At 51.2% G+C, this 22538-nt stretch overlaps 1 protein-coding gene across 1 annotated transcript in view; it reads right to left on the bottom strand.

The window, feature by feature from the left end:
• GABBR2 (gamma-aminobutyric acid type B receptor subunit 2) overlaps nucleotides 1-22538 on the bottom strand; it is a 342974-nt gene that overhangs the window by 44647 nt on the left and 275789 nt on the right. The window contains exons 12-13 of the mRNA XM_036261795.1: nucleotides 16206-16313; nucleotides 6761-6883 (exon numbers count right to left, since the gene is read on the bottom strand). Coding sequence (XP_036117688.1) covers nucleotides 6761-6883; nucleotides 16206-16313 — 231 coding nt within the window. The remainder of the gene's footprint in view (nucleotides 1-6760; nucleotides 6884-16205; nucleotides 16314-22538) is intronic.

The raw sequence follows: 22538 nt of genomic DNA, 5'->3' as shown, positions 1-22538 counted from the left end.
GTGGTAACAGTACGAGGACGCGGAGGGAAGTTTGAAATGCTCCTGTCCCAGACGTCCCTGAACTCGATCGCGGCCAAGACAGCCAGAAAGCCACCGAACCCGGAGTGCAGGGAACTCCTGATGGAGGCCGCCTGGCCGCCTGTGGAGACGCCTTCGCCATCTGTGTATGCGAACGGCACATGCGGGCTCCGCGGGGGGCTGCACTGCACCAGTTCCTTGGCTTCTGCAGCCTGGGAGGCAGGTGGGGAAGGTTCCAGGGAGTGCAGGTGGCCTCAGGGTGCCGCCTCCATGGCCGCCCTGGGGCTCTCCTGGGTGGTCAGTGTTCAGCGACCCTGAGAGTGCTGTCTCCATGTCTGCTGTTTCAGAATCATTTCCGAAGGGTCCAGTGGAGGCGCAGGTGGCGGCCTGGGATAGAAGGCAGGCCTGGGAACACAATCAACCACCCTTCCACCTAGATGCACAGGCTGTCTTCACACCATCAGTTTTGGGGAAATTAACTCAAATTATTTTCCTTAAAAGAAAAAAAAAAAGCCCCAGCTGGGTGTGTGTATATGCACACACACACAGGGTCAATTCTTGGTTTTCATCTCACTTGATCTAAAAACAGCATTTGACACACTTCATCAAAACTTGCTCTTTGAAACTTTCTTCAGTTGGTTTCCTAGAAACCAAACTCATCGGATTTTCTTCTTATCTCTGTGGCTCTCCCTACAGGTCTCCTCTGCTGCCTTCCTCCTACATTCTTAATCTCCAGGCACTGGCCAGTGTGGCTGAGGGTGTGTCCTTGGTCCTCTCCTCTTCTCCATCCATTTCTCCACCCCCACCCCCGGGTGCTCTCATCCACGGCTTTCTGTCTCATCTCTATGTTGACTGCATCCAAGTCCATCTCCAGCGCCACCTCTCCCTGAACTCTAGACCTGTATGCCCAACAGCTACTCACCATCGCCACAAGCAGAGTAGGTGTTCAAAAGAGGAGAACTGTTCCCAGTAATACGAATTACATTTTAAGACCTTCTAAACATACTTGGCAGGCTTATCCACACCTGCTATATCGGAAGTGCAGAAACAGCCAATCCTGCCATCAGACTCTAAAGCAGAGGCAGGAAAGGCTGAAGTGCAGTGAGGAACACGGAGCACGAGCAGGAGCAGGGGGCTAGTCACAGGAGGGCACCTGTCCGTCCTCCCCTTGGTCTAGGGCATCTGTCTCTGGAGACCTCGCCTTCCTTCTTCAATTTCCCCCCATGTATGGACAGCTCTCTCCCATGCCCCCGCCCATGGATGGCTCTCTCTCCTGGCTCTGCCCTTCCTTCCTGACTGCTACTCTAAAGCCCCCTTCCCTGGCTGCTACTCTGAAGCCCCCTTCCCTGGCTGCTACTCTGAAGCCCCCTTCCCTGGCTTCTCCTCCTGTTCCCATCACTTTTAGTGGTTCCTAGGGCTCCAGTCAGGACATCTTCACTTCTTACTGTACCACTCGCTGGGTGACCACTCATTCCTGCAGCTCCCATCCTCGGTGTGCTAACTGCCCCTCCCACCATGTCTCTATCTCCTGGACAGACTGCTCCCTTGTGCTCTCGGACCCTGCATCCAATCTTCCAAGCCCCTCTGCTCAGAAACGAACCCGCATGCTCCCTCCCAAACCTGCTCCTCATTCTGCGCCCTGCCTCACTGAGACCGTGATCCACCAACCAGCCAGAGATCGGGCATTGTCCTTGCTGCCTCCCTGCCCCACCCCTTGGAGTCAATCCATCACTAAGCCTTGTCACGTCTGTTTACTGATATCTCTCAAATCCACCTACTGCTCTTTGTTCCCGTTGCTACTGCCCTGCTTTAAGTCACCATCAGTTCCTGTCTGGATTATAGCAAAAACCACTTCTGAGCCATCTTTGGGTCTCCAGCCTCGCCCTCCATCTGTTCTCACCCCGCAGCCAGGGAAAATCTGATCATGTCACCTCCCTGATTAATTGTCTTTGATTTTGAAGTTTTAACTTCTCTGCTTAGCGCACATGGTCCCTAACAACCCGGCTCTGCTTGCATCATCAACTGCCCTTTCTGTCATCTCCCCAAAGGCACCATTGGCTTTGGCCAGTGGAACTGTTATACGTGATCTTTAAGAAAAAAAAAAGATGCACCAACTTCATGCTAAATAGTGAGAAATTAGATGTCTTCCCTAAAATTGGAAAGAAGGCCTCACTAATACAAAAACAAGAAAGGAAATAAAAGGTACACCAATTAGGAAGGAAGAAATAAAATTGCAGATGATTGTCCAGGTAGAAAGTCCCAAAGAATCAACAAAAAACCCTCCTGGAACTAATAAGCAATTATAAAGTTTGTAGAACACTAGCTTAATATACAAAAATTGCTTTTCTATAGACCAGAAAAGAGCAATTGCAATTTAAACTTGAAACCACAATACTATTTATATTAGCACCAAAACCAAAATTGCTTAGGTATAACCCTAACAAAATATGTATAATATCTATATGAGGAAATCGACAAAACTCTGATGAAAGAAGTCAAAACAGATCTCTATAAATGGAAGGCTATTCCATGTTCATGGATAGGAAGACTCAATATTGTGAAGATGCCCGTTCTTCCCAGCTTGAGCTATCAAGATGCAACACAATCCCAATCAAAAAGCAAGTTACTTTGTGGATATCAACAAACTGATTCTAAAATTTAGATGAAGAGGCAAAAGGCCCAGAATAGCTAACACAATATTGAAGAACAAAGTCAGAAAACTTTGACACTATTCAACTTTAAGACTTACTATAAAACTAGAGTAAATAAGACAGTGGGGTATTAGTGAAAGAAAATAGACAAGTAGACCAGTGAAACAGAATAAAGAGACCCATGCACATATAGTCAACTCATGGATGACAAAGACACACAGGCAATCCAATGGAGAAAGTATTTTTGACAAACAGTGCTGGAACAACTAGGCATTTACGTGCATTAAAATAAATCTAGACACTGACCTTCCACCTTTCACAAAAATTAACTCAAAATGGATTAGAGACCTAAATGTAAAATGCAAAGCTGAAAAACTTCTAGAAGATAATAGGAGAAAATCTAGGTGACCTTGGGTTTGGCAATAAATTTTTAGATGCAACACCATAAGCACGATCCATGAAAGAAATAATCATAAGTTGAACTTTATTAAAATAAAGAAAAATTCTGTGTTAAGAGAATGAAAAGACAAGATATAGACTGAGAGAAAATATACCGGGCACATAGCAGAAGCTAAGTAAATATTTATTACAGGACAGAGAATGAGGCTGGCGCTGGGATGCCTCCAGCGGGACTTCAGAATCCAATTTTCAGCCCCAGGACACTTGCATGTCCTCTCATGGGGAGAATCACCTCCATGGGTCCTTCTGTTGTTCTCAAACCCTTCATCCTATTTACTTATTAGAATCAATGTGATCTCAAATAACTACGCTCATCTGTCTGCGTGGCACCATGAAGTCAAGGACCTGGGCCGCTGTGCTCACCTCTGCCCTCCCCGTGACAGATGGAAGATGGGTGCGGGTGCTGGCTGGGCACTGAGAGAGAGTGCTCAGACGCTGCCCTGTCCTGGAGAAGCTGGAGGCCCAGCGGGTGGGGTGGGCGGGACAGGGATGCCCTCAGCACCGACGGTCAGGATGCTAGGGACAGGAGCAGGGAGGGCAGCTTGTAAATGTGGTGGAGCCAAGGGACTCAGGGACATGTCCCATGGTGGCAACACAGGGCCTGGTACTAAAGTTCACTGACTTGTCAGAGAAGGTTCCAGAAAGGAGAAGCATAGGCACAGGCTTGAAAACGAAACAGAGTGAGGGCGGTGACTGGAATCCTGGTGTTCAGAGCACGCAGAGCAATCTCAGGCGTCTGAGGCAGGCGGCGGGAGAGGAACAGACCACGAGGATCTCTGATTACCTCTCTCTCCCTGGGGGTCCTAGAAAAACCTGCCCTGGAGGAGAATATAGGACACTGCACAGCGCTGGGCACGCTGTTCACCTACCGCTGCGTCTGACAGGGGAGGTCTGACGGAAAACAGCTGACAGCTTAGCACTGTTTGGTGGAAAAACGACAATAAACCAACAGTAAACCCACAGGCCCACAGGTCGACAAATAGAAGGGTTCTGCTACCATGGCAACAGAGTGTCAGGGCAACCCTAAAATAAGAGAAAAAGAGGAGCAGGCCAGAAAAGGTTGAGAGAGAAATCCCAGCAGATACCTGGAGGGGAACACAGAGATAGCATCTGGGTTGAACCAGAGCCGGCTCAGGGGCCCTTCCCAGGCTGCTTTCTCTTCTATACAGAAGGGCATTTCCATGGCACCCTGCAGCCCCTCAGTTTGAGAAGCACTGCCCTGGCAGGTCTGGCAAGGGCTAGGGTTCTGTGCATGGAGCTTGAGAGCAGCACTACTTGTCACAGAGAGGAAGGAAGAAAGGTATGACGATGATAGCAAACCATCACTTGTATGAATCGGACTGCACGGGGCTGATCTCCTTTAACAGGTCCAGGGGGACAGGCTTCCTGGACCCGTCTGCGGAGTATGCTGACTCAGGCTGACCCCAGCTCTACACCTGGGGAGCCCCTAGTGAATACTAACATTGAATGGAGGCAGCCTCGCCCGGCTCCTCGCCGGCCCTTGGGCTCAGCACCACGCCGGCCAGGTCTGGTTTCTGTCCACCTGTCCAGCTCCAGGTCTTCCATGGGCTCTGTTTGACTGGCTTTTCTTCCCTTTCTACATCCCGGGCCCTCAGTCAGCCCATGAATGTAATTTTAGTCTTCATCTGCAGAATGTGGAGACACTTTCCTGCCCTACCCACTACACAGATCTGTGGCCAACAACCCAAGGTCTATGTATGAAAACCTTTAAAAAACACAGAGCCCTGTCATGTGTTGAAAGGAAAGGGAGGGTAGCGGGTGAGAGGGTAGTTAGTGGTCTTGCCACCAACCTGCTGGGTGATCTTGGGTAAGTTATACAACCTCTCTGGGTTTAGGTTTCCTCATTAGTAACACGGGATTGCACCTGTTCCACAGCATTACTGAGGATGCAGTGAGATAACACACAAAGCTAGCTGTCACCACCATCACTGTTACTACTATTAGCATTACTGCTTGTATTATCATCACCCCAGGCTCTCCACAGCCTGGGGGCCCCGTTAGCCAATGGCAGCTTTTCCTTGTGTTGACACCCTGTCTGGATTTCCAAATCGTGGTGGTGGTGAGGGACTCCCTCTGGGTGGATTCAGGGGCGGGACTGCTCCTTTGCCACCTGTGCAGATGAATGGTGACCAGATATCACCTCCCTTCTGGAAACAACCTGTCTACCCACGTGACCTCATCTGCGCTCCTGTCCCCTTCATCCATGGGCAGGCCAGTGTTGGGTCTGTTTGGGTCTGCTGGCTCTGCTTCCTCCCAGGATGTACACTTAAGGCGATGAGACGGAGGCACACAGCCCTGAATCTCCCTCCTAAATCCACGCTGTCAGAAGCGGCATCCTCAGCCACCGGTCTGATGGCGTCATTTCTCACTCGGCTGAGTACACCCTCTGGCTGTCTCCAGACAAACGCGACTGGGCATCTCATCTGCTAGAAAACTTTCTTGTCCAGAAGGATAAAAACTTCTGTCCCCAATGCACAGAATGACAATGTCCAGGTTATTTATTATTATTATTTTTTATCCTCACCCGAGGACATTTTTCCATTTTTTGTTCAGATAGAGTGGGAGGGAGAGAGAGGGAGAGAGAGAGAGAGAAACATCAATGTGAAGGGACACATCGAGTGGCTGCCACCCGCACGACCAACCAGGGCCGGGGACAAACTGCAACCGAGGTACGTGCCCTTAGCGGGAACCGAACCCGGGTCTCTCAGTACCACAGGCCGACACTCCTACCGCTGCACCAAACCGGCCAGGGCTGTCCAGGTTATTTTAAGAATTCATACCGAAAGCCACAAAAAGATTTCCCTAAGAGTGCAGGGGGAGAACTGGAAAAAAATCCCGTTTTCTCCGTGGAATTTGCTGCAGGGAATCAGAGCACGGCCCGCGCAGCCCGCTCTCTCCAGCAGAGGCGGGCTTAACGGTTCTCAGAGAGAACCAACAAAGATGCACTTCCCTCACCTTGAACTTCCCTAATCTGGAGCATCCTAGGAAGATCGCTTTGAAGGACAAGGCCGAATGCAAGACAACTCCCATGTATGTTTCACAGTACTGTTATGTGAGGTTCTTTATTTTAACAACAAATTTCTGATATCAAATATGTGAAAAGAAATCTACTGTTTATCACTTTGCAAATCGTATGGTAACTCGGAGGAGTTCTCAGCGTGCTTATGCCCTAGTAGCACTCATTAAGGAATTTATTTTGAAGAAGAGAATAAAACCACAATGTAATTTCTGGACTGATAGGTCCGATAAATGGAGATTTCTACAATGTATAGAAAGTATATTTATTTAAGCGGCTCAGCGTTTCTCTTTAATTCTGCATATATCCATATACCTAGACAAATTCTTTCACAATCTCCCCCCCAGGAGTGAAGACCTTATATCTGGCCTTCCTGAAATAATGTATGTCTCAAATAGAAGGAAACAGAAATCATGTGTTCCTGATAGAGAATGTGGGCCCTTATGGACTGTGATGGTTTCCCCGCGACCACCTGATTTCTTCTCAAGAAGTGCACCTTGGGCTGCCGAGTCCAGCTGAGCAGGTGGGCTGCTCTGTCCCCACGTGTCTGGGAGAGGCCTCCCGCAGGCCTCCCTCTGCTGGCGCCCGCGCTTACCTCCATGCTGTACCTCTCCACCGTCCTTCTCAGGGGGTCCACGGCCTGCCAGCAAATGAGGATGCACAGGTCAATCAGCAGCATGCCCCCGACGATCACCAGCAGTTTCTGGTCCTTGATGATCTGCAGAGAAGGCAAGAGCAGAGTGGGTGTGAGACTGCTCCCCAGATAGCAGCTGAGGGCCGGTTCAGGGGAACGGCTGAGTCGGGCCACCTTCAGAGTGGGAACCCCTGGAGACTCTCCATCACCTGCAGGATAAATCAGCCAGGCTCCTTTGCTTGACATTCCGGGTCCTTCCCAAGCTTGGCCTGGCCACGCCTAGTCTGAGGCCCTGCTGTGATTTCACCTCCCACTCCTTGTTAGGGGCTAGTTCTTTTGTCTGAAACACTCTTTCCTTTTGGTCTGGCAAACTCCTAATAATTCCTAAAGACCCAAGTCTATTGTCACCTCCTCCATGAAGACCCCTCTTACTGCCACAGCAGAATTAATGGCTACCATAGCACTGTTCACATACTTATCAGGAGTAGATAATAGTAGAAAGAACAGAAAGAACAGCTAGCATTTAATGAACACTTACTCCATGCCTGCCTCTGGGTTGACTGCTTTACGTACCTCATCTCATATATAAAGACACACACTATTATTCCCATTTTATGGACAAAGAAACTGAGGCTTGTGTGGGGTGAACTCGCTCAGTGTAATATTGCTCCTAAGAGGTGAAGTCCAGATTTGAACCAAGTTCCTCCTATCTCAGAGTCCATACCCTCCACTATTTACAGAACTGAGCTGACATCATATTAAGTTTCATACGCATCTGCCTTCCTCAGTAAACATTTATTTGTGTACCCTCAGGACCTAGCCGGGCCTGACATGCAGTAGGGAGTTTGATGGATTGAACCAAGAAGGAATATAAAAAGAAGAAATATAACTTCCATCCCTCTTTGCCGCCTGTGATAGCTTTATTACACTGTGAAATTCTCGCCCCGCTTTCTGTCCCCCTGAAAGAGAGTGGCCCGGGGACACATGCTGTCAGTGCAAAGCTAGCTTGCGGTTCGCTCACTGCATGTTTATGTACCCCACCCCCATAAAGCTAATGTGATGAAGTAGTTCCAGAAAAGATTATAGAAAAATAAACAAAACTTGGGCAGACACCTATGAAATATCACCAGGACTGGCTTTTAATGATTAAAGCCACTTTTAAAAGAGAACTAGAAACTCAAGGGGCCTCTCTGCAGCCAAACCATGAAAAGAACAGGAAAAAAAAATCTCTGAGTTATTGCTGAAGAGACCCAATCCACCAAGGCCACTTTACCTGGGGCTGGCAAAGCCCCGTCCTTGAGATTTTCCAGAAACATCTAGTGACTGGCGAATGCTTTGCATAAACCCAGCTAACCCCGGCCCTCTGGGGAGCGAAGTGACTGCCTGCCAGCCCTGAGAAATTGGGGCAAAAGGAAGAAATGCCCGAGGAGCTTAGGAGGACAGGCTGGCAGGGCGGTGCTCACCCAGGGCGCTTTGCTCACGCTGTGCCTGAGCCCTGGAAGGTCTTCCCCCACCTTTCTGCTGACACCCCCGTAGCTGATGTCCCTGAGTAGCCACTTCACACTGTATGTGTGATCATCTGATTCATGTCTGTCATCCTACTATGTTGTGAGCTCTGTGCAGCTGGATTTTTGCTCCTCTCTCTATTCTTAGCACCTGCCTGAGCCCAGCAGAGGAAAAGTATTCAACAAGCACCGGCTGGTGGATGATGCCCTAGGAGAACATGCCCTGAGCACTCACTCAGCGCCCGTCCCCATGTGGGGCGCTGGCGACAGAGATGGATAGATCCCGGCGCTGCCCCCGGGGTTGGCAGGAGACAGACTTGTCAGGGATGATTATGAGAGGGTGCTGGAGGACAGGAAGCGGCTCACAGAGGAGGAGCTGGAGGCCCGGAGGGAGGAGGTTGTGGGGTGGGGGTCAGGCAGAGGAGACGGCACCACAAATCACAGAGCTGGGAGACATTCCTGGATGGCAGCTGAGGGGAGGGACTGTGTCATGTCACCCCTGGTTCTGGGGGCTCCTGTGACTCCCCATCACCCATAGGATACATTCAGCCAAGCTCTTTTTCTTGACACGCAAGCCTTTCCCAAGCTTGTTCTGACCACTTCCCAAACATGTACACTTCACTGATGCTTAACTCCTTCCTATTCTGAGGCTGAGCTGTGGTTTTCATCCTTCAGGCCTTTGCAGGTGCTGGTTCTCTCGTCTGAAACACCCTACTCTTCCTGTGAGAGGCTCTGGGTGCGGCTGGGTGTGATGGGGTGAGTCGGGAGTGGCTGGAGACAGTGCCAGCTGAGCGGGAGGGCTTGCAGGACGTAACGGGGCCTCACGAGGGTCCACGGGGGTTTGAGCACCTTTAACTCCGGGGTGATGGGAGTAATCTGCAGCAGTGAGGGATGGGCCCAACCAAGGTGGGAGTCTGCTGCAGGAGACCGGTTAGGAGCTAGGGCAGTTGTCCAGGTGAGCAGGGAGGAGGTCCGACGCAGAGCAGTGACCACCAGGATGGACGGAGGATGCTGATGCCACAGACACTGGGCACCCTCCGGTCCAGCTCGCCTTAGCCTTCAGTCCTTCTCCCTCCCCAAGCTTCCCCACCAGTAAGTGCCAGCACCCCCACATTCCATCTTCTCCGCCACGGCTTTCCCACGAGACTACAGGCTGACTGCTCTTCCCGTGGCCTTACTTCCAGGAGCCAGTGACCCTGGACTTGCTCAGCAGTGCCATTTTCTCCTGGTCTCTTCCCAAGAGCTCATGAGGTACGGGAGTGTGGAACACCTTACACTCCAGCACACAGAACTGTGGGTCTGCTGGGACTGCACAGTCTACACTGGACAAGAAGTGGTGCACTGAAGGGAAAGAGCTGAGAAACACGGGGTGGGGCCATCCTCAGGGAGTCACCTGTGAAGGGAGGAGACCTCCCTTCAGGGTGGACACAGCCCCTCTTCTGCTGCTGCCCGAATCGGAAGGCACCCAGGTGCACAGCTGGCCTTACAGATGAACACCAGGACTTCCCTTTGATAAATGTGATAAAGCCTTTCCATTTTAAGGCTCTAGTATGAAGTCTGAGGTAGCACGTGGCAGTGGAAAGACAGGATTTGGGATTAAGTGGACTTGGATTGGAGTCCTGGCTGCACCTCTTGCTACCTGTATGATCCTGGGCCAATCACTTCCTCTCTCATTCTAAATTTCTCATTTATAAAATGTCAAGGGGCAGGAGAACGCAGGGAGCAGGGAGGCTCATGTATTATCTCTAAGTATGGTGCCAGGGAAGAACACGGGTTTTGGGTTTAGAAGACCTCATTCTAATCCCAGCTCTTGACAAATGTGATCTTGGGCATGCTGCATAACGTTGCGAGGCTCATTTTCACCTCTGAAATGGGCCACAGAGCCCTAAGCTGCAGAGTTGGTATGAAAGTAAAATGAGATACATGGAGAGCATCTAGTTACAGTGTCTGGTACAGAGGAGATGCTCAACAAATGGCAGCTATTTGGTTACCATTACTTGGGTTTTGACAATTAGCGGTTCTGTTTATGTGCCTGACAGTGACATCTAGAGGGAAAATGTGATACTGCACCTCAGCTCTACTAGACCCAGGACTAATTATCACACTGATGGATACATGGTAGGAAGATTCTGAGAATAAGAGGAGAGAACATGTCTAATTTCCTTTTGGTACCATTCCCAAAGCCTGGCCAGTGTTTGTCACTGAATGGATTTAAACTACATTTCATATACTACTTGCAGAAAGATTCATTAAGTGCATACTCTGAGTGAGGTTCTATCTTAGGCATGGGGGATGGACAAAACATAAGTATCCTGCCCTCAAGGTGCATGCAATAGCGAGAGAGACTAACTGTGAATAAGTAAATAAATACCCACACATATACACAATACAGGATCAAGGAGAGGTGATTTAAAATAACCTATTAAAAAGGGATCTAAACCCTGGCCAGTTTGGCTCAGTGGTTAGAGCATTGGCCTGCAGTCCAGAGAGACCCGGGTTCGGTTCCCGCTAAGGGCATGTACCTCAGTCCCTGGCCCTGGTTGGGTCATGTGGGAGGCAACCACTTGATGTGTCCATTTCACATCGATGTTTTTTTCTCTCTCTCTCTCTCTCTCTCTCTCTTTCCCTCACTCCCTCACTCCCTCCCTCTCTATATGAACAAAAAATGGGAAAATGTCCTCAGGTGAGGATAAAAAAAAGAGAGATCTAATATTTAAAATTTTACAAACAGCACTGACCTGACCATACAAAGTCTAAGTACCAAAGAATCCTCACATTAGGCAAGGCCCTCTCTCAAGTCTCACCTCAGCTTCTCTTACTTCCTTATTTTTCAGCTTTCTCTTCAAAAGCTACATCAGTGCGTATTGATGCCATCACACTCCCTTCCCTCTCTGAGGCTAGGAGGCTACTAGTGCCCTGTCCTCACTGGGTGAGAGAGGAGAGCAAGGTGCCCAGGAATGAGGACTCACCAGGTTATGGCACCAGATCTGAGTTGGCATCTTAGAACAAGCTATATGATCTGGGATAAGCTTCTTAACCCCCTGAGCCAGTTTCCTCATCTGTAAAATGGGGGTGACAAGGACACCAACCACATTAGGTTATCAGTGCTTGGCTTACAGTGACTGTTCAACAGATGTCAGCTACTGTTAACAGGGTACTTCCTTTTGTGTTGAATCAGGGATTAGCAACTGCAAATACGGCCCACTGCTCATTTTTAATTTTGTTTTCTTCATTGCTTTTAGAGAGAGAGGAAGGGAGAAGGAGAAAGAGATAGAAACATCGATGAGAAAGAACTTTGACTGGCCACCTCCTGCATGGCCCCCCAGTGGGGATCACGCCCACAACCTGGGCATGTGCCCTGACCGGGAATCGAACTGGTGACCTCTTGGTGCCTGGGTGAACGCCCAACCACTGAGCCACACCGGCCGGGCCCACTGCTCGTTTTCATAAAGGAAGTTCTACTAGAACACGGCCATACCCATTCACGCCTGTATATGGCTGCTTTTATTCTGCAGCCGCAGAGCTGAGAGGCTGCTGCAGAGCCGGCCCTGCCCGTGAAGCCTGCACTCTGCCGCTGGCTCTGTGCAGAAGAAGTTGGCTGACTCCTGGTTGACTGAAAAAGGCATCTCTGTCTCTTCAAAAAGCTTCGGATACTTTGACGGATTCAGACCGAACTTCTCTTGGACCAACTCTTGCCTGGCTCCAGGGACACACTCCAGGGGGAACAGAGTGTAGATGTGTCCTCTGGGGCTGGGCGGCACAGTGGCCCGCTCCCTGCACCGCGCAGATGGCGGACGCTCTGGCGAGGCTGTTCAAAGCCCTCTCTTGGCATTTCCCTCGAGCTGAGCCTGGACAGAGATCTGAGTGGATGTCCCTGTGTTACTGTCTGCAACAGAATCAGGTCACACTTGTAGTGAACTTCCTTTGTCCTCAGGAAGCCCATCTGCCCCACAGAAGAGCTGGGCTCTGAGTTACCGCTCTCGTCTCAACATTTCCATTCGGTCCCAGCAAGAGGCAGAATGAAGACTGTACTGGGGCCTCTCAATTCAAGATTTTATGACTGGCCCTTAGAAAAAAGGGCAACATGCTGTAAAAATACCGAATTTGGAAGCATTAAGTCACCACGTGTCAACAGGCTTCTTTTCCTTTAACGGCTTTAACAATGTAACCATATGGGTGGAGTTCTCGTATATGCATTTGGGGAGGGCCACCGTGGGTGGAGAGAGAGGAGGTGGGAGCCAGGGAAAGAAGAAAGGGATAAAAAAGACTGTATGAAAAAAAAAAAAGTGTATGATTGCATTTGGAAATTTATATAAATCTAGCATATGTGTCAGTAAAAAAAAAATTAAGGGGCCTACTTTAATAAAAAAGTCTAAACTTAAAACCAATGAAACAAAACGGTAAAAACCAATCTTGGCTATACAAAAGAAGATCATGGAGAATTCAGTCCCAATGCTGACTTGCAACGACCACAGCCCTTGCAAAACAATCTGGTTCCCCGACGCGAGTTCTGGACCCGCGGGTGATACAGATTTCTCGTCTGCACCTTTTACCTCCTCTGATTTGGTTGATAGGTGCAGCGCTGCAAACCTGCCCCTGGAATGGCTAGAAAGCCCAGAGCAAAACGTTCCTCATGCTGGAATGGTGTGTTCATCTGGCCTTCATTGTCTTCACAGCAGACAAAACCGTGACCAAATCTGCACTCAGGGCCTTGGGCGTTTCTCAGACCAGGCCCTTCCCTGGACCCTGGGGCCCAGCACCAGCCCGAGCTCTCAGTTGCCCAGAGTGCCAGGGGTACAGCGAGTCTCCTGGGCTCAGGCAGGGCCGCAGGGTGTGGCCACGTCACAGCTCCACCTCTGGGGAGCTTGCAGACAACTCCACTCCTACAGTCTCCTCGACATGCTTTGTCAGTCGCTGCCAGACAATCAGAGTTCTTGCTCACCGCTCACAGGAGTAGCGGAACATAAAGGCTGGTTCTTTATTACAGATCATAATATGGATGAATCACATACTGGCACAGAGGAATTGATTCTCCAAAGCCAGGATGGAGTTGTCATCAGTGGCAGAGCCTCTCTCTAACCAGAGCCGCAGAGCAGGAGGCTCCAGAAGTTTCTTGGTGCCCCTCAAACTTTGGCTGGCATCAGCATCTCCGGGCAGGGCTGGTGAGGAACACACCCCTGGGCTCCACCAGGATTCTTAGGGCTGGGGTGGGGGTGAGAACGTGCATTTCTAACAAGCTCCGAGATGCTGCTGCTGCGGCTGTGGCCGGCCCAGCCTTGATCCGGCCAGAGCTCTTCCACCTGCTGTCTGTCACTATCACCTGCGAAAGTCCAACACTCCTGATGCCCAGCCCCAGGCCCAGGTTTGGTTTCCCTGGCCGGAGCTGGGTTACTTCTCATAGTTTTCAAAAGCTCCCGTTTGATTGTAACCTGCAGCCGGGCTGAGAAGGGTGGCTCCCCAGGCTGCTCTTACAGACAGAAGGAGCAGTACACATGCTGCCGAAGCCCAGCGAGGGAAGGCGCCTCCCGGAGAGCACGGGCAGGGGCTGGCCAAGCAGGGCTCCTTCCTCGCTCTACATGCAGCCGGCAGTTTTCCTGAGGCGGCCCGGCAGGGGGCAGGGGGCAGAGGGCAGAGAAGGAGATACCCCCACCCCAATCTGTGCAGCGGCTCCTAAAGCAGCCCTGGCGGTGGGAGAGGAAGGTGGTGAGGATGATGAGAGAACAAGAGGTGCCACTGGGCGCCAGGCCGAACCACAGCTCAGGAAACAGTACCACTTCAATATGCCCCCATTTCATAGACGGGAACAGAGGGCCTCAAAGGTGGGAGTTTTGCCTGAAGTCCCGCTCTCCTGCCTCGCCTGCTGGCCCCACCGCGCTGGGCATGCCCGCTGTCTGCCACAGGTGCCAAGGCTCAAATCCAGTAACCGGATGGCAAACCCAAGCTTTTGAGGTAAGAATTGGAACAAGAGGTACCACATTCCAGAGTGGGGTGAGACCACATGCAGGATCTGCAGAGGTGTCTGTGAACAGGTAACACCCATATCAGGGGTTTAAAAAGTAAGGTGTGTGTATGGGGTGGGGTTGAGTCAAGAAGAGGATTTTGGGGCCCTAGCTGGGTAGCTCAGTTGGTTGGGGCATCGTCCCCATACACCAAGATTGTGGGTTTGATCCCCGATCAGGGCACATATAAGAATCAACCAATGAATGCATAAATAAGTCAAAGAACAAATCAATGTTTTTCTCTCTAAAATCAACAAAATAAAAAAAGTGTAGCATTCAATTAAAAAAAAAGAAGAGGATTTTGGAAAAAGGTGTCGTGATGTTATGAGACCCTCCTCCCCCAAGGTGAGAGGATGGGGTGCGGGGATGGTTCCTCTTTGACCTCAAGTTAGGAGAGGTTTTCAGGAGAGTACTCAGGGGACTTGATTGGCAGGGGTCCCTGCAGCCTGGGGGACCCAATGAACTGATGCCTGAGGAGCCTATGAGGGGATGACATGCTGGCCAGGTGCCCTCGGGGTGGGGGGAGGGCATCTGGTACAGTGGGATCGACCGGAAATCCTCAAGATTGCAGGAGAAGGTGCAGGAGAGCCTCCCTCCTGCACAGCGGACGCAGCCACGGGCGGGAGAGGGCTATGTGCCCAGCGTGAGACAAGCTGGAGGGCAAGGCGAGCTGTGCCCAGGAGCCGGGGAACTGCCAGATGCTCGGGGCGGGGGAAGAAGCCACAACAGGCCAACTGGCAGAGCATTTCACCCATGTCAAGGGCACTGCTGGAGAGAAATTCATAGTAATGGGGGCTTTGGAAAGCCCACAAAGACACCCAGGAGAGTCTAAGGAGCCTGCTTAACCCCTGCCAGGCCCAGCAAGCCCAATGCCAGCTACTGGCAAGTAAGGTCATTCTTGTCCCTTCCACTTCTCCGGGCTGCGACTCCGGAGGGTTCAGAAACCTTGGGAATGCGACGAAGGGCAAAAGCTCAGGCTGGCGAAGGCAGAGGCGGCCCACCGGCACTCCCTCTCCACACGCCTGCGCAGGGGGGGGAAGTGCGCCTCTGCGGCCAGTTTCACGTTCTGGATATTATGATGGACTCCATACACGGTTGCTGACCAGAGGACCTTCACAGTCATGAGACTTGCACCAAGTTTCATCTAGGAGCAAGGCAGGAGCAGCACCACTGCAAGAACTAAAAGGCCAGTGATGGAAAACACTTCTCTCTGACATCCTGAGTCAAGCTTAGTCAGCATGCTGGTTACACCCAACCACACGGGCGGCAAATGCTTTCCGCCCAAATGAAAACAGAACTCCCGTCTTCCAAGGGCCTCTTTGAACATGGGATGATTAAGCCAGGTCCCTGCCCGGTGTCAGTCCCCCCTTTCAAGGGCTCCCAGTGCCCCAAAGTTAAAGTTCAGATTCCTTACCATGACTCCTGCCTTACCCTGGGGACTCTTCTTGCATCCTGCCTCCACGAACCCAGTGCCCAGCCACACTGAGCCTCTTTCGGCAACAGGAATACACCCCTCCCCTCCCTAGGCCTCTGCACACAGTTCCCTCTACAGGGCTTGAAAACTCCCCAGCCTCTGCCTGGCTAATCCCTACTCACCAACCAGTCTCAGCAAGGTGACACTTCCTACATGAAGCCTTCCTTGACTGCTTGTACCCCAGCAACCTCCATCCCAACGTGTCCCCGACCAGCCCTTATCAGTGTGCATGGGAAACCCTTTGTTAACTGTCTCATTTCCCCAGGTGACTGAAGCTGCAGAGGGGCTGGGGTGGGGCAGGGATTGTGTTTATCTCGAATTCCCAGCAAATAGCCCAGTGCCTGGCACACAGTAGGTGCTTAATAAATATTTGTTAAATAAATGTTAAGTGAACACTGCAGATGCCCTGAAACGGAAGGAGTGGTTACCTTCTTCTTCATTTTCACATTTTTGAAGATGGCGTGGACCCTCCAGGTCTTGGCAAACATCGCCCCGAAGGCGGTTGTGTAGCCCACGGTGAGAATCCAGGTCCTCACCTAGAGGCCAGGAGAAAACACAAGCATTAACGTCTCCTAGGTGGACCAACCTCATCACTTACGAGAGTTTCCCAACAGGGGGACTCTAGATGGTGGGGATAGACTCTGCACATCACTGGGTTTTACTAACATCAACAGTCTTTCAATCACATTCTAATTTGATAGACATTGAATTCTATCAGCCACTTGCCACATCCAGGGTTCTGGGTACTGAGGCGTTTGAGATTAAGATCCTGCCTTCAATGGGTCCCCAAGGAAGCCAGCCACAGAGAGAGGCATGAAGGGCCCTGGGACCACTGAGGGACCACTGAGGGGCCACTGAGGGTGACAACTGCCCTCTGGCCTTCCCTCTTCCATCCCTTCCTTGAGTGCCTTCCATGTGGGGAGACAGACCTGCAGAGGGGAACATATTGCTGACCTCTGTCTCTTCACCTGGGTCTACAGGGGACCAGGTGGCCCAGAAACCTCTTCTATGAGTCCTGTGTTTTGGGCAGGGGTGGAGGAAGTCACCGAGTCACAGGGGCTGAGCCTGGGCAGAACTTGCTATGGGCCTTCTCCGGTGCTCAGCAAACACGCCATTCTGGCAGAACAGGGCAGGATGCGGCCAGAGCTGGCTCTGGGGAACACCTGATTGGCAGCTGTACCTGGCTAGCTTCAGGCCATCACGAGGGGCTGCTCAGTTTGGCAGGAAGGCCAAAGGAAAAGGGCTATGAGCTCCCCACTCCCCCCACCCCAGAGCCTGTTTCCTCAGGCATTTGGAGAAAGAGAGGAGTGGACGCTGCCTGGATTCTGCTGCCCAGCACCCCCACACCCCTTGGCCATAGTTAGGCCGCTTGGCTCCTGCTGTGTGACCTCCAGAGTCTGGTTTCTCAGTGCTAGGCCAGCCTGGCCCCTGAGCCCACAGTGGACCACGGGTCCCTGCTCAAGACTAAGGCCCTGTGTGACTGCTGCCCATTCCCCAGGACAAAGATGTGCCCTGACCCCCAGCTCTGGGATGGTGGCCGATGGGAACTGCCAGCCTTGATAGGAGCCAACAGCCTGGGTCCCTGCGGGCTGGGAAGGACCAGTCACATCTGTTGGGTTTGGGGGCCGCCGGGATGCCCGTTGCCTGCTCACACCACCATCATGGCCAGACCCAGCCTCTCCAGACCGGACTGGACACCCTCCAATACCCAGGACACTCGCCTAGCTCTAGGCTGGGCCCCACCTCGTGCTCAGCCCTGGGCTGTGTGCCACTGGGGCCTCCTGCTCACTGGGACAGAAAAGCCGTGTGCTGTGAACGCGAGTTCTAGGCTTCGGTTTTTCCTCTGCCTTTCTCCAGCTCTCGTAAGCTAAAGTTCCTCTCCGAAGTCCCCACCTGCCTCAGCTGAACAGCGAGAAGGGGATGCGGTCGGAGAGAACGACGGCAGGCTGGAGCAGACGGGTCCGAGATGGGACGCAGCCGACTGGCCCAGCCCAGGTCTGCCATGAGCAGGTGCAGGAAGCTCCCAGAAATGTCCCACCCGATCCCTTCACTCTGCCTTTCCGGACACTTGGCTCTCGAGCTTTTTAGAGACGAAGACTTTCGCCTTTCTACTTTATTTGTGAAAATAGTAACTGTCTGGACAGACGGCAAGGCTGACCACTCTAAGTCCCGGAAGGATGACAGCATTAGTTATGTTTCAGAAACATGGACATGTGAGGTGTGAATGCTGACAATGTACAGGTAGGCACTTATCCTCTCTCTCTCCTCTTTTTTTTTTTTTTTTTAAATTTCAGAAACAAGGAGAAATCAGACAGGCAAGAATGAATCACAATCCTTTAGAAAAGGCATAGAATGACCACATCATTACCCACATTACAATGTGGGTATGCAAGAAAAGTAAACAGAACAGAGAAGGGAAGGAGCCAATTATTGCAGACTTAGACCTGAGCTCATGCAGTGACCAGACCATGCATTCCTAGTCTGTTAGAGATGCATAGGACCTTATGGATCGATCATTTCATTCATTCATTTGTTCATTCCTTTTCATGTTCATTCAGTAAGTACAGATGGTCCTCCACTTATGCAAAGGGGTTATGTCCCGGCACAATTCAAAATTCAGAGTAGGTCTTTTTTGAATGTGGATCGCTTTTGCACCATTGTAAAGTTGAAAAACCCTAAGTCTGAACCACTGTTGGTGGTTGTATTATAAGTTGGAGACTGTATTATTAGGCCAGAGGCTAAGTATATATGATAAACACAAACAAATAAACAAAACAAAACCAACAAAAGCCAGGGTGATGTTTTGGAGCCATCAGCTGAGTGAGAAACCACTTTGCAGGTGAAGAAGCTGAGATTCAGCGTCTAGGATGTTTCTCTTAACCGCGCCAACGGCTCCAGCTAGAGCTGAGCCTGGACTCAGTGGCTGTCCCAGTCCAGCCCTGTCTCCCCTACACTGTGCTCCCTCCTCCTCCAACTGAGTCTGGCTCAGTTTCCTCCAGGAGTCAGCTGTCAGAGGGAAAGGACACACTGGGGTGGTTGACCAGCCTGAGGACACGCTCCTGGGTGATCCAACATACTTCCAAATTGAATGGGGCACCACGGCTATTAAGACCAATGGCTTTGATTCATTTTGATTATCTTCTCCTACCAGAAAAATAATTTTCAAAATGAACATATAAAGAACATGGAAACTTTAAAAGGATGATAAATGATGAAATAATATCACCATTTTTTACCACACCACGGAGCTGGCAAAGATCTCTTATTTTGGGTAGAAGTGTCACTCCTACGTGCTTATTACATTTGCTGGACTTATGTTTTTTTTTAAGCAACAGGCAAGGCCACTTGTCTATTTTGTGAGGGCTAAATTCATTAAAACTCAATGTTATAAATGAGTTAATTAAAACTCAATCATATTGATTGAATCTGGCATCTGGAAACTGCAGTATCTTGCTGCAGACTGGAAGTGAAGAAGGCCGAGGACGTCCTGGGCAGCAGAGAGTCGCAGGCATGGCGGACCGTGTCCTTAGACCGGCCTGCTGGCCAGGCGGGCCCTTACGCTGCTACATGGGAACCTGGATCGGGGGAGGGTTTCCCCCATTCCCTCAATGGGAGCGACTCTGCCTGAACGTCTGGGCAGATGTGGTCGGTTACACACCTGCTTTCCTTCTGGGAGTCTGGAGTTTTGGTCTGTTCTAGGCAGAGGGAGCCCCGATACTAAACCTGAGGGCACCGAGCAGCTAGTGAGCTTCCCTGGAGACAACACTGCACATGCACTGTCACAGTTCGTCGCCGGGGAACTAGGCGCGTCCCCTGTGACTCCACGGAGAGAGGTTCTTGGAAGCTCGCATCTGGTTTTTCCTGGTCTTTGCCCCCTGAACCTTTTCCCTTTGCTGATTTTTCTTTATATTGTTTCGATGATGAATCCTCCTTGGGAATTACTGAGCTGTCTTGGGGACTCTCAACACAACGCCCTGTCACTCTCTGGCGTGACCGACTGACCAGCACTCCGTTCTCGGGAGGGTTCTTGTGTAAAGACCACCAGACACACCCACCGAACTCGGGTTCCAGGGTCAGTCCGAGGGCTAAATATTAGTAAAGCTTAACTGCTTTCATTTTTCTACATAAAAAGTAAATAAAAGCTGTAATACATTCCTCCACAAGAGGATCCCCGTGGTTTGTGTCCCATTTGGAGGCAGCTCCTCGGACAGTGACGAAAGCACAGAGGAAACTTGAGAGCGAGACGGACCCACGGAGCCGCCCAGCCCAGCGGGCTCCGCTCAGGCTCAGCACCGGGTCGGGCCTCTGCAAAAGGGACGTGTCGTTTCCCTCTCCACCCCTCCCCCATCTTTTCAAGATGGAAGTGGGCCTCTGGCTCAGTGCTGCCGATGTGAGGGCTCTCCTTGGGTTATCACCTCCATTTTCAGGCTTCATGCACTATTTTTGTGCTGACAATTTCCTTATCTCTTTCCCAGTTCCCATCTTCTTCTGAGTTCCAGAGCTGCATGGGCCCGTCGCTAGAGACCTTGGGTGTCCTGTGGAATGTCCACACGCCACAGCCAGAGCTGAGCTGTCAGCTTCCCCTGAGCAGCTCCATTTCTTCCCAACTCAGGGAGGGTGCCACTGTCCACCTGTCACCCGGGTGAGGGGCCTGGAAGTCCCCCAGGAGTCTTCCCCCACTCTCACTCTCCTAATCAATCCCCAAGCCCAGCTCCTTCTGGGTCCCCCACCCCCTAGACCTTCCTTCGCTGTCTCTGTGCTCTCACAGGTGGGGTCCCATGTTAGCAATGCCTGGGCTCCCTTGCCCTCTGGTTTCTGGCTGGATGTGGAAGGCCCCATCAGGAGACTGGGGGCGCCAGGAGAAAGCAGATGGGACAGATGCTCCCTGCCGCCGCCGCGACCGTGCTGTTTCTCTGTAGCTGGCGTCTCACATGGCTCTAGCCCTCTGGGCTCAGGAAGACAGTGGCTCTCTACCCTTCAGGCCTACGAGTGACGAGTCTTCCTGCAGGTGCTGGTCTCTGGGGCCTCCACACCCGTGTTTTCTTCCTTGTCCTCACCCACACCTCTTTACGTGACCCAGAGGGTGGGCTCTGTCTCTGCTGGGGGTTTGCCATCTCACTCCACGTCTCGCGTACTACCCCTCCTCTCTGCTCCCACGGAGCTATCCACATTAGTCATTATGAGCAGGGCTCTGGAGTCAGACGGACCTGGGTTCAAGGCCTGGCTTTGTCACGTGCTCTGTGAACCTGGGCAGGTCTTGTAACCTCCCGGAGCCTCGATTTCATCTGTGAAATGGGAATAACAAGAATGTCTCTGACTGTGCAGAGTGGTTGTGAGGGTTAGATGAAAGGCGGTGTGCAAAGTGCTGAGGTTCTTATCCAGCGTCTGCTAGTTGTCCACTCCGACTACTGCCCGAGCCTCCGGCCAGTGGTCTCCGCCTGCACACACCTCCTGCTCATCCATCCAATGCAAATCTGAGCAGGTCTCTCTGGGAGTAAACCCATCACTGCCCCAGCGAGCCTTCAGGTTCGGCTCCAGGTTCTTAGCTGGCGCTTCACACCCAAGCAATGCTGCGCTGCATAAAGTTCCCCACACACCCCGCGGGCTCATGCTGCCGGGCCTGGCACCAGCTATTTTGTCCATTCAGAATGCCATTCCTCATTTTCATCTCCTTCACACATTCTCATTTGTCCTCTAAAATCTAAATCATGGGCCACCTCCTCTGGGAAGCCCTCCTAGACATTGCAGGGAGGTCATGGCTGCCTCCTCCTTGTGACTTCTGCCCTCACACATGTTTCTGCTGTGCCAGTCATGCTGAGATGGCATCTACATGACCACCTGTCTGCCACTCCCACAAACTAGTGCTACTGGATGGTAGAGCCTGCTTTTCCTACCTTTAGATCTCTGGAGCCAGCACTGAGGGGTCATCAGGCTGGGTGGCTCAGATGAAGAGGTAATGAACTCTTTGTCACCAGAAAGGTGCAAGTCGAGCCAAGCAATCACATGCAGAAGACCACAGAGGGAATTGGAGCATTCAATTGCAAAAGAGGCTGAGTTCATGGCCTCAGTGATTCCTTCTACCTAAATGAAATCTGTTATCTGTGAGGTACTGAGCTCCCTGTCACTCCACGTATTTAAGTAGAGCCTGGAGGACTCCCTATCAGGGTGCTGTAGGGGCGCTTCCTGCATTGAGGGAGCTTTTATATGATGAAGTCCCAGGTGTCTCCCTTCTGCATAGCTCTATGATGCCAAATCAACTGGAAGAGTCTAAGGGGCTGTAATGATTCTGTTTCCAATATGTTGCCTCTGCTACAAGTCTCTCCTGATTCATCAACACAAGACAAACAGCTACTTCATTTTTTTCTCCCAAAGCCTTACACACATTTCCTCTTCTGATGCTAACATTTTTCCTTTTCTCTCTTCAGCCATAAAGTGCTCGGGCCCCTCTGCACACTACCTCAAACACATACATCCACGGGGTGGGGGTAACGAATTTGAGGCAGGCAATGCCCATCTCGGTCTCAGCTATGAATAAGGAGAAAAAAAAACCCAAAACAATTAGAGCAAATCTCCAAATGGAAGGGAAAATCTGTGCCCAGAACAATTTAGCTCAGCTGCTTGTCCAATTGATTTTGGGAAGGGCTGCCTGGCAGAGAAGGGCTTTCATTGCTCTTTTGGGGGAAAGCAGGAAAATGGACACCGGCCCTCTGGTAGGTGTGCTCTGACAGATGAAGAGCCGCTATGCTCTGGGTGTCCTGCTA

The sequence above is a fragment of the Molossus molossus genome, unplaced genomic scaffold (genome assembly GCF_014108415.1).
Source record: "Molossus molossus isolate mMolMol1 unplaced genomic scaffold, mMolMol1.p scaffold_m16_p_14, whole genome shotgun sequence".
NCBI classification, from domain to species: domain Eukaryota; kingdom Metazoa; phylum Chordata; class Mammalia; order Chiroptera; family Molossidae; genus Molossus; species Molossus molossus.
The sequence above is the reverse complement of the archived record's forward strand: the minus strand, read 5'-3'. Positions and strand labels throughout refer to the sequence as shown.